The following is a 17,013-nucleotide window of genomic DNA, read 5'->3' on the forward strand; positions in this document are numbered from 1 at the left end:
TTATCCAATTCCCTTTTGAAAGCCACGATTGAATCTGCCTCCACCCCACACTCAGGCAGTGTATTCCCGATCCTAACTACTCGGTGCATAAAAATGTTTTTCCTCGTCGCCGTTGTTTCTTTTGCCAAACAACTTAAATCGCTGTCCTCTGGTTCTCGATCCTTCTGTCAACTAGAATAGTTTCTCCCTATCTACTTGTTCAAACCCCTCTTGATTTTGGACACCTATCAAATCTCATCTAAGTCTTCTCTTGCAGGGAGAATGACCCCAGCATAGAGTCATAGTCATTTACACAAGAAATAGCGCGAGTAGACCATATCGCCCATCGAGCCTGCAGGCTGATTTTGGGTATTAACTCCACTTTCCTGCCTGCTTGCCAGATCCCTGATTCTCTGAGACACCAAAAATCTGTTTATCCCAATCATAAATGTATTCAATGATGGAGCATCCACAACACTCTGGGGTAGAGAATTCCGAAGATTCACAACCCTTTGAGTGAAGTAATTTCTCTTCATCTCAGTCCTAAATGATTGGCCTCTTATCCTGAGACTGTGTCCCCGTGTTTTAGATTCCTCGACCAGCGGAAACAATCTCTCTGTCCACCCTATTCAGTCCCTTCAGAATCTTGTATGTTTCAATGAGATCGCCTCTCATTCATCTAAATTCCAGAGAATACAGGCTCCATTTATTCAGCCTCTCATCATAGGACAACCCCCTCATCCCAGGGTCCAATTTAGTGAAACTTTGCTGTAGCGCCTCCAGTGCAAGTATATCCTTTCTTAAATGTGGAGACCAAAACTGCACACACTACTCCAGATGTGGTCTCGCCAAAACCCTGTACAATTGTATCAAGAATTCTTTATTCCTGTACTCCAATCACCTTGCAATAAAGACCAACTTGCAATTTGCCTTCCTAATTGCTTGTTGTACCTGAATGCTAACTTTCTGGGTTCCTTTTACAAGCGCACTCTTTGAATATCAACACTTACAAATTTCGCACCTTTTTTTAAAAGGAAAAAAAATTCTGCTTTTCTATTCTTAGAACCAAAGTGAACAACTTCATACTTCCTTACATTGTACATCATCTGCTATCTTAAAATAAAAGCAAAATACTGCGGATGCTGGAAATCTGAAACAAAAACAAGAAATGCTGGAATCACTCAGCAGGTCTGGCAGCATCTGTGGAAAGAGAAGCAGAGTTAACGTTTCGGGTCAGTGACCCTTCTTCGGAACTCATCTGCTATCTTGTTACCCAATCACTTAACCTTTCTATATTTCTTTGCAGCCTCTGTATTTCTCTCTTTCTTCACCCCCTCTCTTCTTCTCCTCCCCACCCCCCCCCCCCCCCCCACCCACCCAGCCACAGCTTACCTTTCCACCTAACTTTGTATCATCAAACTCAGATAAAGAGACAGAGTAATGTATCTAAGTCATTAATATAGATTGTAAATAGCTGAGGTCCCAGCACTGATCCTTGTGGCACTCCACTTTACTGCCTGCCAACTTGAAAATGCCCCATTTATGCCCACTCGTTGCTTCTTGTCCATTAACCAATCCTCTCTCTATGCTAATATATTACCCCCAACTTCTTTTTGTGTGGCACCCTATCGAATGCCTTTTGGAAATCCAGGTATACTACATCTACTGGTTCCTTTTTATCTGCCCTACTAGTTACATCCTCAAAAAACTCTAAATTTGTCAAAACTGGATTTCCCTTCAGTAAAACCATGTTGACTTGTTCTAGTCATAGTGTGCTTGAAGTACATTAAGACTTCCTTAATAATAGATTCCAGAATTTTCCCAACGACTGATAGGCTAACTGGCCTGTAGTTCCCTGTTTTCTCTCTCACCGCTTTTCAAGAAAGGAGGGAAACATTTACCAACTTCCAATCTGATGGGACCGTTCCCGAATCTAAGGAATTTTGGAAAATCATAGCTAGTGTATCCACTATCTCTGCAGCTATCTCTTTTAGAACCCTAGGGTGTAGGCCATCATGTCCTGGGGATTTGTCAGATTTTAGTCCCTTAAGTTTCTCCAATACTTTTTCTGATAATTTCCTTAATTTCCTCACTCTTTTTAGCCCCTAGGTTACCGTCCATTTCTGGTGTGAAACTTGTCTTTAACATGAAGACCGACACAAAATATTTGTTCAATGCTTTTGCCATTTATGACATTTGGCCCATGAAGTCTATCCTGACTCTCCACGAAGCATTCCAGTCAGTCCCACATCCCTCTTGATCCCCATAGCCCTGCAAGTTTATTTCCTTCAAATGCCCATCCATTTCCTTTTGAAATCCTTGATTGTTTCCGCTTCCACCACCCGCGTGGTCAGCAAGTTCCAGGTCATTACCACTCGCTGCATTAAAAGAAAGTTCTTCCTCACATTTTCCCCTGCATCTCTTGCCCAAAGCCTTCAATCTCTGTCCCCTAGTCCTTGTATCATCTGTTAATGGGAATATTTTTTCCTTGTCTAACTTATCTAAACCTGTCATAATCTTGTACACCTCTATCAAATGTCTCCTTAATCTCCTTTGTTCCAGGGAGAACAACCCCAGCTTTTCCAACCTAACTTTGTAATTAAAATCCTTCATCCCTGGAAACATTCTGGTAAATCTCCTCTGCACCCTCTCAAAGATAGTCACATCCCTTCTAAAGTGTGGTGACCAGAACTGGGAGCAATATTCCTAGCTGGGGTCTAACCAGAGCTTTATAAAGGTTCAGCATAACTTCCCTGCTTTTGTACTGCATGCTTCTATTTATGAAACCCAAGATCCCATATGCTTTGCTAACCCCACTCAAAATGTCCTACCCCTTTCAAAGATCGATGCATGTGCACCCCCAGGTCCCTCTGCTCCTTAGAATTGGACCCTTTATTTTATATTGCTTCTTTGCGTTCTTCTCTTAGTGAACCTTTGCTGATGGCTGTGAAGGCCAATCCTTGAGAGGCAGGTTCTGCCACAAATGCCGCACATGAAGCTGCAAAGTAGCGCTGAGTTGTTTTTGACCTTGGCGCCTGTTGCCAAGCTGCAGTAGCAACTGGTCGAATGTGTCACCATTTTCCTGTTTCGCCAGCTAGTGAAGGATGCCGACCTCTCTTTGTTCATCCTACCAAATGAATCACTTCGCACTTTCTGCATTAAATTTCATCTGCCACTTGTCTACCCATTCCACCATTCTGTCTGTGTCACTGGAAGTCTATCACTATCCTCCTCACAGTTCACAATACTTCCAAGTTTTGTCATCCACAAATTTTGAAATTGTGCTCTGTGCACCCAAATCTGTCATTAATATATTATCAGGAAAAGCAGGGGTCCTAACACCGGTCTCTGGGGAACCCCACGATACAGCTTCCTCTGGTCTGAAAAACAGCCATTCAGCCAATTTTGTATTCATGCTGCTACTGTCCCTTTTATTCCATGGGCTGTAACTTTGCTGACAAACCTGTTATGTGGTACTTTAACAAATACCTTTTGGAAGTCCATGTATATTATCTCAATCGCATTACTCTCATCAACCCTCTGTTACCTCATCAAAAAACTGAAGCAAATTAAACAGATTTGCCCTTAAATCTGTGCTGGCTTTCCTTAATCCACATTTGTCCAGGTGACTGTTAATTTTGTCCCTAATTATCGTTTTGAAAATCTTTCCTAACCAGGTTAAATATATGTGTGCTGTTTTACCAGGGTCATAAGGAAGGAAAGAGTTTTAAAGTTATGAACCAATTGTAAAACATTGTAGGGAGAAATTCACCAAGTAATGAAGTAAATGTTTGATTTTTAAAATCTTACTGCAATATACATTCTCGCACAACATGACCAAAAATAATTACCAGCAGGGTGGGGAACGGCAGCTTCTGGGGCTAGGTTAACACTGTGGTGTCACCCTGGTACACCCACCATTTTCTGGTGAACATTTATCCCTCAAACAGCACTTGCTGACTAGTGGAAACTATCAGTATGTACCCTTCTTATAATCCAAAACTTCAGAAGTCCTGACTTCTCGAGCTCCTTTTCATAACTGTAACTCCTCATCCTAGTGAACCTATGCTGCAACTTTTTTCATTATATCCTTCTTGTTATGGGGGGCCCAAAACTACATAATGGCCCAGATTTTGCGGTCAGCAGTGAAGCGGCAGCGTTTTCCGCTGACTGCGCAGAGAAATGTGAAGTTACCTAGTTTGTTGGCTGCAGTGAGAATTTCAACTTCTTGCTGAAGCATGGTCCACTGACTAGAGGGCCATGCCCCTAATGGCATCACAAGATGAAGCCACATCTATTGAGGTCCATCTTCAGCTCAATGTTACCATTGAATCTGCTTCTGCCACCCTTTCGGGGAGTGCATTCCAGGCCATAATGCCAACCCTGGCATCTCTCCCTCTTTTTATTTTAAAATGTCAAAACACTTGTTATGTGTATAATTTTAAAATCTCCATGTACTCCTGAAATAGGGGCCAAATGAGAGTGGTAGCAGGAAACTTAAACCATTGTTTTTTTCCCTCTTGGAAAGCCTGCCTGTCCCATTCGGCACAAGCTATAAAGGAAGTGAAACTTTGTTTATTAATGTTATATCCACATTTAGCCTGTGTTAGATGACCATTACATGGGGGGGGGGGGGGGAGGTGGGGTAAAGAAACCTGCATCTCGATCAGTTCTAAATTTTGAAGGCTGCACCAAATTAGCTGATCAACTAATCCCAGAAATAGGTTTATTATGGAAAAGGTGATCAAAAAATCCAACATTTTTCAATGATTATTTTGTACATATTAAGATTAAAGGAAAGTTTGAAAGTGAGTTAGTGTATTTATGGTGATCTCTCTGAAAAGATGATCGTTTTGGTGCTCTGGTGACCGAGCGATAGGGGAGACTCGTTCAATTGAACGTAAGCTCCCATTCAACCATACTAAAATAAAAACCAAGATTTGAAAATTAAATTGTGTTTCCATCAGAAAACTTTGATTTGTGCATGAGTTCAGCTTGTCTTTCTCCGAACACACTGAAGTGAGGCTGTTTTTTTTGCTAGACTTTCAATTAAAACAATTTGTATATTAATTTTCTGCAGATTGCATTAGAATAACTGCAGGTGAAAGGGGTCCCCACAGCAACAGAGCAAGGAGGTTTTCATTTATTAACACTTCAATAAATAAGTAAAATACTACAATGATAATTTTAAAAACAAATCACAAAAAAGCTTAAACATAAAGTTATATTATAATAATCAAATTTGTCTGTCTAAAATATTATGGCAGTTATTTAGATTTTGTGATTAATATGAACTCAATAATGAATTTTTCAGCCAGTCATGTTGACTCTTTACCAATTTTGCCGAAATGAGATTGTTAAACGGATGGCTAAACTTACGGATACATTCGTGAACAGGCTCTGCACCTGCTGATACCAGCTGTAAATTACGTTAAATCTGGCGCTAGTTTTCAGTGATCAGCCCAAATTAACAAATTACAGGTCCCTACCACTTTAAAAAGTGGCATGCTGGTACCATCAGAGGCTCCTCTGGAGCGCATTGAGATGTACCATAACTTCCGGTTTTTGGCGCAAATGTGGATTCCAGAAGTTGCAGTGCTGTTCCAACTCTCAGTAGTGTGCTATTGGGACCACAAAATCTGGACCAATACTGCAGCCTAAACTGAAGTCTTGCACAAATTATCATTACCTCTTACTTTTGTATTCTGTATCCTTCAGTAAAAATTCAAAAAGTTTTTGCCTTTTCCAGCCTTATCCACTTGCATTGTTGTATCTAGTGACTTGTGTATCTCCACACTAACCCCCTGTATTCCATTTAAAATCGTGCCTCTTTCTTTTCCCATTCTTGCTTTCAAAATATATTCAGACTTCTCCAGATTGAACTGACTCTGCTACCTATCTGCCCATCCAGCTAGCCTACCTATATCAGTTTTCTTCACAATTTGCCATTGACCCCAATTTAGCATTGGGCAAAATTCGATATTCTGTTGTTGCTAAGTCCACATCAGTTATGCTTCAACACAGACCCCTGTGAAAATCACTTCATCTTTCCAGCCTGAATATTTTTTCTCTTCTCCAACCCTTTTGTTTTCTGACCTCCAACCATATCTCTACTTGTGTGTGCTTCATTCCATCAACCTTGTCATACATCCCTTATGTAGAATCTTTTCAAATGCTTTTTTGAAAATATATATTAATCACATGGACTGTATTTCCTTTTATTATTTCTAAGAATTCTGTAAAATTGGTCAAGCATACCTTTGCTTTAGCAATCCTTGGTGACAGAATGCAGAGGTAAAGCACTTATTTAGTTTTTTTCTGCCATTTCTTTTCACTGTGCAAGCTTGCATCCTTCATCTATTGGTACCTGTTACATTTCAGGATTTTTCGCCATTTTTTCCATAGAAAGGATATAGAAAAGTTGCATTTAAATGTTTGATTTTTAACTTGGTGTTTTTCAAAGCAAAAAATGACTAAAATGTTAGTGAAATAACTTTAAGACTTATCTCATTAACGACTAGTGATTTGGTGACCTGTTTTGGTAATCAATAAATGCCCATTGTATTGGGAAGTCACTGGTCATAGGTACTTGGCACAAATTGTCTAGCATTGGCCTTTCCTCTCTGTGAACATAAAGATAAAGTAGAGACAGAAACATACACACTGCCAGTTAGAGTTTAAGCAGAGCAGTGCTAGGGCAAGCATTTGCCAGAAACAGAAAGGCAGTCAGAAATCATTTTATGTAAATCAAACAAAAGGATTTGTTGATGTGGAGAGGTGTAGCACATTCATTATTTTATATTGTTAAGTGAAGACACGTTGAACTTGCTTTGTTATATACTGTGAAATTTAAAGATTTACATCTGGCCTCCATGTGGGCACTTGTGAAAGTACAACATCTGGTTTAGATCACAGGGTGGTCCTACTGTTGCACCCTGGGTTACAGTATCATATAGTTAGATACTTGATGGTCTGGGCGCAACCCGAAACATAAGATGCGTCAACACTTTACTGTGTGACCAGCAATACTTCACCGCAATGAATGTCTCTAACAAGACTTGAATTTGAAACACAACCCTGCTCCAACTTTGGCTAGGTGTTGAGCTGTAACTCAGGTTGAGCACTTGCCTCTTAATTCAGAAGATTGTGGGATCAAGTCCTACTCCAGAAACGTGAGCACAAAATCTAGTCTGATGCTTCAATGCAATACTGAGGAAGTGCTGCAGGGCTGGAAGTATCATCTTTTGGATTAAACCAAAGCCCTGTCTGCCTTCTGACGTGGGCGTAAAAGATTCCATGGCACTGTTTCAAAACAGAGCAGGGGAGATCCCTTCGGTATTGTGGCCAATATTTATCTTTCAAACAAAATCACTAGAGCAGATTATCTGTCATTATCTCATTCTCTTTGGACCTAGCTGTGTGTAAATTGGCTGCCATGTTTCCTTTGTTATAACACTGGCTACACTTCATAAATACTTCGTTGACTGTAAAGCACTTTGATATAGCGCCACAGGATTTCCCAATGTAAGTTCAATCTTCCCTTTAATACTAATGTATCTCCACAAACCTTTTTTGGCTTATTTCCTTTCTAAACCTTTGCTATATATTCTTTATATATTTCCCTTTCATTTTTTTATTCTTTAAGCAATAAATGATTTCCAGCACACCACACTACAATACCAGAGTGTATTGATATTTTCTATAGTTTTTGGTTTGCAATTTGATTTGATTACTTTGTTGAAGTCATGTGCATAAATAATAGTATCCAAAAATGTTCCCTCATGTTTTTGCAATCATTTACCAAATTGGAGTGCTTTCAACTGAAGCAAGTTTTGAATCCACTAAGCAAAAAGAGATGCTTTTTTTCAGCGTCATACGCCAAGAACTGGGTTTTGCTGGTTCATGCCTGAATCCTAGAAAAGATCCTACTTCTAAACAAAAATGAGTCACATAGATTTCTTTATAGAGCTTTGCATTGCACTGTTGTATGTCCCAAGCTGACTCTCTCTCTGCAATATTGCAGGATTCTGAATTAGAAAAAATTACAAGAAGATTTACCATTGAGCTGGCAAAGAAAGGATTTATTGGTAAGTTTGTGGAGAATTCTTCCAGGCTATTTGACCTTTGGTATATTTGTAAGGCTATTTGTGCACTGGAAACTGCTCCATCATTATTGTGGATTATATTCAACAGCACTAAACCAACAGACAGACAATTATGCATGTCTTTTACTTAAGTTATATCTTAAACTTCATTTTCTGACCACTGAACCTCTAATTTTTTGTTACACAGAAAAGTGACAAATTTTACTGATGGCCTATATAGCAAAGCTGAGTCACTTAAACTGTTAGCAAGAGAGAAGTTAGGAGGACCTGTATCTCCAGAGACAGCAGTGCTTTAATAACCTTTACAGTACTGGTGCATCTATAAGAAAAGTGTTTGAATGTGGTTAGCAGCATTCCACAGGGTTCGGTTCTGGGACTGCTTCTGTTCCATGTTGTTAAGACCAAGGCGGGAGGAGTGCACTGTTAATTCAGTCCAACTTCTCCACAGGTCACAATGTATATTTAAATTTTCCCACTTACTGAAACAGTCAATCAGATACTCTATTTTCCCCAGGTTTCTTAAATAAACAACAAAATTCTCAGTTTATAATAAACCAAGTTTTAACCAATAATAAACATACACGCGAATTGAAATATTGATGCCCCTTATTTTATCCTAGCCCTCCACACACTCACATACACAAGCAGTTAACTGCGAAAAAAGGGATTTTTGTTTACAGCTGTTACAACAAAATAGAACAAATTAAAAAAAAAAAACCACTTAGGCTTAAAAGAAGGTATGGAGGGAAGTCCTTTGTTTTGGCACGGTGTCCCAAAGGCGAAAAGGCAGCTGTCACTGGAATCTTCCAAGAACAGCTCTTTCCAGGCGATGTTGATCAGTCTGGGTAGGCTTCTAAAAGATGCAGCGCAGAAAGCTCCAGTCAGGCTTTACAGCAGAGAGCAGCAACAAGGATCTTCTTGGGTCTTATAGCAGCAATATAGCAGTAAAGGTTTCTTCAAATACAGGAGGAAATAGTAAACTCACTTGATACAGGAATTTGTCAGAGAGAAAGATATCAGCTGTCTTCTCCTGGTAGGCACACAGCAACTTTTTTTAGTTTTTGGTCAAACACCAACAGGCTTTTTTAACAGTTCAAAATGAAACTAAACTGTTCAAGTTGCATGAGATCTATATATCTTGACTTCTTATTCCTTTGCAAACATCCTTTCAGATTCACCAGCACAGCCCCTGCTGGGTTATTTGTAAACAGATGGTTCCCAGTAAGACGTGCTTACTAGCTAACCTTCTGTTGACCTTCCCTTTTTTAAAAAAAAACTAAGTTCAGCAATCTCCAGATGAATCAATGTCCAGAATTCAACTATAATTCTTTAAGACAAATTTTCAAAAAATCAGAAGAAATCTCGTAACTGTGTACATCAGTGATTTGAGAGATAGGGTTAGAGTGTTGTCGTATTTGCAGACAATACTAAATTGTAGACTTAAGTGATTGTAAGGACCAAAGGAAGCCGCAAGGGACTGTTGACAAGAACATGGCAGATGGAATTCATGTGAGGTGGTACATTTTTTTTTCAATGTTATACTTTTGGGAGAAAGCTGCATGATGTGTAAGAGCAGAGGGATTTGGTGCTTCACGTAAACAAGATATTAAGAGCAGTGTCTCAAGTAGATAATATATTTAAAAAACTAGTAGAATACTAGGTTTTATGACTAGGTATAGGATATAAGGCGAGATGTAATGGCCAATCTGTGAAACTTTGGTCAGAGCATAGTTGGCGTACTATGTGCAGTTTTGGACTCCACACCATAGGAAAGATGTTCGGGCAATAAGGAGGGTATAAACACAGATGCACTGGGATTCTGGATACTGGAATGAGCAAATAAAGTACTAAAAGATGTGATAAATTGGGTAAGAGCAATGCTGGAAATCTGAAATAAACACAGAAAATGCTGGAAATACTCAAGTTTGGCAGTATGTGTGACCAGATTTGTTAATATCATGGTTATTATTGGAAGAGAGGAGATTGAGTTCTGTTTTGATAAAGGTATTTGAAATATGAAGGGATGCGACAGAGTAGATAGAAACAGACTGTATCCAGTGGTTGAGGGACTGAGAACAAGGAAATGGAGATAAGAATAAGGAGAAATGGACAGAGCAGGAGGATATTTGTTGTGCACAGCAGATTGTGAGAATGGAATATATTACCAGAGTAAGAGATTGGAGTAGAAACAATTTTTACCTCCACTCCAACCCACTGATTTTTGAAGCCAGGTGGGGGTTTATTCGAAATACTGGTTTTCAACTTTAACCGCTGTCAGCCAGGTTCCTGCACCGCACCCCCCCCCCCCCCCCCCCACCCCCCAACCAAGGCCTTCAGTCCCACCCCTAAGCCACAATATTTTTCCCTACCCACTACCAGACCACCACCAATTCACCACCTCCTCCCCCTAGTCCCTGGTATGAACTCACCTGCTACATGCTCTGGCTCCCTGCCTGACTGGAAGCCCAGCTGTAAACTAGGCTGGCCTCCGAGTGGGTAACCAGTTTTTCATGATGTTGACATGCTGTGGAGGAATCCGGAATTGCAGTTTTGTCGAGACTGTTTGACAGACCCGCTCATTTTGGGTAAGGTTTTAATAAAGAATCCCACCGTTGTCAACATTATAGAATATGTTAATGCAGCTATGATAATGTAGTGCTTATGTTACTGGACGACTAATTCAGTGGCTTCATCTAATAATTCCAATAATCCAAGAGAACCCAAGTTCCAATCCCACCATGGCAGTTTGAGAATTTGAATTGTATTTTTTTTAATTCTGGAAAAGTTCAGTCAGTGACCATGAAGCTATCAAATTATTAAAACCAACTGTTTGACCCATGTCCTTTAGACAAAGAAACTTGCCTTCCTTACCCAGTCTGGCCTATCTGATTCCATTCCCACAATAACATGGTTTACTTTTAACTGCCTGCTCAGCAAGTTACTTAGTTATATCAAACAGAAGGAGGCCAACCACCACCTTCTCTAAGAAACTATGGATGGGATGTGCAAAATTCTGAGAATGAATTTTTTAAAAAAAGGTTGTTGAAGGAAAGGGGATTAAAGAGGTATGGGATTAGGACTACTGTTCGTAGTCATAGTCACTTATGGCACAGAAGGAGGCCATTCAGCCCATCGAGTCCATGCCAGGTCTCCGTAGAGCAATTTAGTCTGTCCTATTCCCCTGCTCCATCCCTGTAGCCCTGCAAGTTTACTTTCTTCAAGTGTCCTATCCAATTTTCTTTTGAAATCATTGTCTCTGCCTCCACCACCCGCCTCTGTGGAAGATCAACAACGCAGACTAGTTGAACCTGTTTGTGTTGTCATTTCTTCTTCAGGAAAAAAAAACTCCCCAGGACTTTACTGAGTAATTACAGCAGGGACAAAATGCCAGGCCACTTATACACTCTAAGCCAGAGCATCCTGTCCATCAGTTTTCACTCCATCCGTTACCTCTATCATCTCCACTTCCGCCAGTATTCTGTCAGCATCCTCTACCTTAATAAACGCTGATACAATGTACTCATTATATATTCTAGCCTTGCCCTGCATTTCTAAGCAAATATCACCCTCTTTGTCCCTAATAGCCCACCCGCTTACTATTTGAAAGCCGGTGGAAGATTTTTGGGTTCTCTTTTATGTTAACTGCCATTCTATTCCCATTCTGCTGGGGCTCAGTCGGTAGCATTCTCACCTCTGAGTTGCAAGGTTCTGGATTCAAGCCTCACTGCAGGGCTTGAGCAGAAAAATCAAAGCTTGACAGTCCAATGCAGTACTGAAGCAGCATGCTGTTGGAGCTGCAGTTTTTCGGATGAGACATTAAACCAAGGCCCCATCTGCTTGCTCGGGTGGATGTAAAAGATCCCATGGCACTATTTCGAAGAGCAGGGGAGTTATCCCTGGTGCCTTGGCCAATATTTATCCCTCAATCAACATCAGAAAATACTTTATCTGTCCTTATCACATTGCTGTTTGTGGGAGTTTGGTGTGCACACACTAGCTACTGCGTTTCCTGCATCACAGCAGTGACGACACTTTTTTTTTTAAAAAGTCATTGGCTGTAAAGCACTTTGAGACTGAGACTTCCGGTGGTCGTGAAAGGCACTATATGAATGCAAGTTTTGTTTTTTCTCTTTGCCAGTCTTATTTTCCTCTTCAACTTATTGAATGGGTAAGGTAGCCTAGTGGTTATGGCACTGGACTAGCAATCCACCATCATGGCCCAAGGAAAAATAAATTAATCGGAATCGTTATGGCTATCTTTCAGGAAAGAGAACCAGCCACCCAGTCTGCCCTACGTGTGATTCCATCACTAAATGGTTGTCTCAGTGCCCTGATGCAAATAGAAATGGGCAATAAATGCAGTCTTGATGGTGTCACAAAATCAAATTTAAAAAAAAAGAAATTCCCTTTGTACACTGCATCTGTGTGTAAGTAAGTGTACATGTACATATCTCAACTACAAATCCTGATGCTATGAAATTAAAAGCGCCCCCTATTTAACTTCAAGCAAACGTAAAGTGTTAGCTGTTTTTCAATAATTTATGTCCACTCATTTGCCTAGCTTAACATCAAGCAGGCAAGGATACAGCCTGCTCCCAGAACACTGCTGGCAGCCAGGGATCATCTAGGCACCAACTTCCCTACTTTGTTCTTATTTCCTATTTCTATTCAATGCAGTTCAGACAGCAAGGTGAGTATGGGGCAAAGTGAGTTTTATCCAACTCTGGCATTTAAAGTTCACAGACAGCGGGACTGCATTACCAGTGTCAAAATGAGCGATATATATATATAAATACTTTGGAAGTCACCTTTTATTATTGTATGGTTCCTGAGTAATATAGTCAAGTGTGTGTGTGACGATTCACAGTGATCAATTACAAGTGGTCTGCTTAGCGAACTGGTACTTGCTGTTATCATTTCCATTCTGTTTACGGAAAAAGTTTATTTAAAATTTGGGTAAACTTTTAAACTTAATAAACTGTTGACTATATTGATGAGATTTGGATAGTGCACAGAGTGAGAGCATTGCCCTTTCTTATTTTTCGTGATGTGTTGAATCCAGCCCAGACTGACTGAACAAAGTACAGCACAGGAACAAGCCATTCGGCCCTCCAAGCCTGGGTGAAGGTTTCTCTCCGCTTGCTATAAGGCTCCTCTGAGAAATGAGCATTGGCCAATTTCAACACTATTCTGATTGAGTGTGTGTCGAGAACCAAAACTTATCTGTGATTATCTCACCCTGAGAGTGTTGCAATTTTTCATGCTTGCTTGGCATCTCTCCCACATGTCTAAGGAGTATAATGGTCATTAGGTTTGTCCATTCAGTCACCTGGCCTGAGGCTAGAGTGGTTGTGGCAGATGAAGAGGAGAAAATAATTTTGAGGGCTGGGGACAGCTTTGGCAGGGGGTGGGTGGGGGGGGAGTTGGTTGGGGGTTGCGGCAGATGTGGGTGAAGACATAGGATTAGGATGCATTAGTGTGGGACATCTGTTATGATTTCTATTTTTAATGGGTCCCAGTGTATTTATATCATGCAGCAAAAATTCTTGGCAGATGAGAGTTTTCTTTTGTCCTCCTAGGACCTGGTATTGACGTGCCAGCCCCTGACATGAGCACAGGTGAGAGAGAGATGTCTTGGATTGCTGATACTTTTGCCACTACAATGGGACATCAGGTGAGTGTATGAAAGAAATTGAATGGCGGGGGAAGAGGTTTATTGCGCACTGCACTTCTGAATCATTTCAGTTAGATTAAATTTTAGAAAATATTTTTGTACAAGACAGAAGGTTATTTATTGAAAGTGGATATGGATTTTACAATGGGCTAATTCTGACTTCCAGATTCTGATGTGAGATTCAAATCCAACCAGGAAATTGCAGGGCATAAGGTGAGCAAAAGAGCATAGACGAGAAAAAGGGAGACAAGTTTCAGAACATTCAGTTTCAGGTTATTGGATAAAAAGTATCTCGGTTGTAACAAATGTTTTAGCATCTTAGAGTCTTAGAGTTTTACAGCACAGAAACAGGCCCTTCGGCCCAACGAGCCTATGCCGACCATCAAGCACCTGACCTAACTAATCCCATTTCCCCACACTTGGCCCGTAGTCTTGTATGTTATGGTGTTTCAAGTGCTCATCTAAATATTTCTTGAATGTCGTAAGTGTTCCTGCCTCTAACACTCCTTCAGGCAGTGTGTTCCAGATTCCAACCACCCTCTGGATGAAAAAATTCCTCCTCAACTCTCCTCCAAACCTCCTGCCCCTTAACTTAAATCTATGCCCCCTAGTTATTGACCGCTCCGCTAAGGGAAAAAGTTTCTTCCTATCTATCCTATCAATGCCCCTCATAATTTTGTACACCTCAATCAGGTCCCCCCTCAGCCTTCTCCGCTTCAAGGAAAACAACTCCAGTCTATCTAGTCAGTCTTCATAACTGAAATGCTGCAGCCCAGACAACATCCTGGTGAATCTCCTCTGCACCCCCTCCATTGCAATCACATCCTTCCTGTAGTGTGGCGACCAGAACTGTACACAGTATTCCAACTGTGGCCTAACCAGCGTTTTATACAGCTCCATCATAACTCCCCACTCTTATATTCTATGCCGCGGCTAATAAAGGCAAGTATCCCTTAAGCTTTCCTAACCACCTTATCTACCTGTGCTGCTGCCTTCAGTGATGAATGGGCAAGCACCCCAAGGTCCCTCTGACCCTCTGTACTTCCTAGAATCCTATCATCCATTGTATAATCCATTGCTTTGTTAGACCTCCCAAAGTGCATCACCTCACTTCTCAGGATTAAACTCCATCTGCCACTGCTCCGCCCATCTTACCAGCCCATCTATATCGTCCTGTAGACTAAGGCTATCCTCCTCACTATTTACGACACCACCAATTTTCATGTCATCTGCAAACTTACTGATCATACCTCTTCGATTCATGTCTAAATCATTAATGTACACTACAAACAATAAGGGTCCCAGCACCAATCCCTGCAGTACACCACTGGTCACAGGCTTCCACTCGCAGAAACCACCCTCTACCATCACCCTCTGCCTCCTGCCCCTAAGCCAATTTTGAATCCAATTTGCCAAATTACCCTGGATCCCATGGGCCTTTACTTTCTTAACCAATGTCCCATGTGGGACCTTATCAAAAGCCTTAGTGAAGTCCATGTAGACTACATCAACTGCTTTACCTTCATCTACACCTCTAGTCACCTCCTTGAAAAATTCAAATTTGTTAGACACGGTCTACCCCTGACAAAGCCATGCTGACTATCCCTGATTAATCCCTGCCTCTCCAAGTGGAGATTAATCCTGTCTCTCAGAATTTTTTCCAATAATTTCCCTACCACTGATGTTAGACTCACTGGCCTGTAATTACCTGGTTTATCCCTGCTACTCTTCTTAGATAATGGTACCACATTCACTGTCCTCCAATCTTCTGGTACCTCTCCTGTGGCCAGAGAGGATCTGAAAATTTGTGTCAGAGCCCTTGCTATCTCCTCCCTTGCCTCACATAGCAGGCTGGGATACATCCCATCTGGGCCTGGGGATTTATCCACCTTCAAGCCCGCTAAAACAGCTAATACTTCCTCCTTTTCAATGCTAATTTGATCAAGTATATCACAATCCCTTTCCCTGATCTCTACACCTACATCGTTCCTCTCCATAGTGAACACAGATGAAAAGTAATCATTCAGAATCTCCATGTCCTCCGGCTCCACACACACATTGCCTCTGATCCCTAATGGGCCCCACTTTTTCCCTGGTTATCCTCTTGCCCCTAACATAACTTATAAAACGCCTTGGGATTTTCCTTTATCTTGTCTGTCGGTGAATTTTTCATGCCCCCTCTTCGCTCTCCTAATTACTTTTAAGTACTCCCCTACACTTTCTATACTCCTCTAGGGCCTCCACTGTTTTCAGCACTCTGAATCTGCCATATGCCACCTTTTGTTTCCTTATCCAATCATATATATCCCTTGACATCCAGGGTTCCCTTGACCTGTTGGTCCTACTCTTCACCTTTACAGGAACATGCTGCACCTGAACCCTCAAAATTTCTCTTCTAAATGACACCCACTGGTCTGATGTAGACTTTCCTATAAGAAGCTGCTCCCAGTTCACTTTGGCCAGATCCTATTTTATCATATTGAAATCTGCCTTCCCCCAATTCAGTACTCTTATTTCCAGTCCCTCTTTGTCCTTTTCCATAACAATCTTAAATCTTAGAGTTATGGTCACTATCCCTGAAATGCTCCCTGCCACTTCTACCACTTGTCAGGCTTCATTCCCTAGAATTAAGTCCAGTAACGCCCCTCCTCTTGTATGGGTAGGCGGTGGCGTAGTGGTATTATCGCTGGACTGGTAACACGGAGACCCAGGGTATTTCTCTGGGGACATGGGTTCGAATCCCACCACAGCAGAAGGTGGAATTTAAATTCAATTAATAAATCTGGAATTAAAAGCTAGTCTAATGATGGCCATGAAACCATTGTCGATTGTTGTAAAAACCCATCTGGTTCACTAATGTCCTTTAGGGAAGGAAATCTGCTGTCCTTACCTGGTCTGGCCTACATGTGACTCCAGACCCACAGCAATGTAGTTAACTCTTACATGCCCTCTGAAATGGCCACTCAGTTGTACCTAACCGCTACGAAGTTAATAAAAAGGAATGAAACCGGATGGACCACCCGGCATCGACCTAGGCACCGGAAACAACAACGGCAAACCCAGCCCTGTCAACCCTGTAAAGTCCTCCTTACTAACATCGGGGGGCTTGTGCCAAAGTTGGGAGAGCTGTTCCACAGACTAGTCAAGCAACAGCCTGACATAGCCATACTCACGGAATCATACTTTACAGACAATGTCCCAGACACTGCAATCACTATCCCTGGGTATGTCCTGTCCCACCGGCAGGACAGACCC

The 17,013-nt window shown here is 41.3% G+C and overlaps 1 protein-coding gene across 1 annotated transcript in view; it reads left to right on the forward strand.

Moving 5' to 3' along the window:
• glud1a (glutamate dehydrogenase 1a) overlaps positions 1-17,013 on the forward strand; it is a 110,245-nt gene that overhangs the window by 33,867 nt on the left and 59,365 nt on the right. The window contains exons 4-5 of the mRNA XM_068020775.1: positions 8,003-8,066; positions 13,664-13,758. Of these exons, the coding sequence (XP_067876876.1) occupies positions 8,003-8,066; positions 13,664-13,758 (159 nt within the window). The remainder of the gene's footprint in view (positions 1-8,002; positions 8,067-13,663; positions 13,759-17,013) is intronic.

This window comes from Heterodontus francisci, chromosome 42 (assembly GCF_036365525.1).
Source record: "Heterodontus francisci isolate sHetFra1 chromosome 42, sHetFra1.hap1, whole genome shotgun sequence".
Classification (NCBI taxonomy): Eukaryota; Metazoa; Chordata; class Chondrichthyes; order Heterodontiformes; family Heterodontidae; genus Heterodontus; species Heterodontus francisci.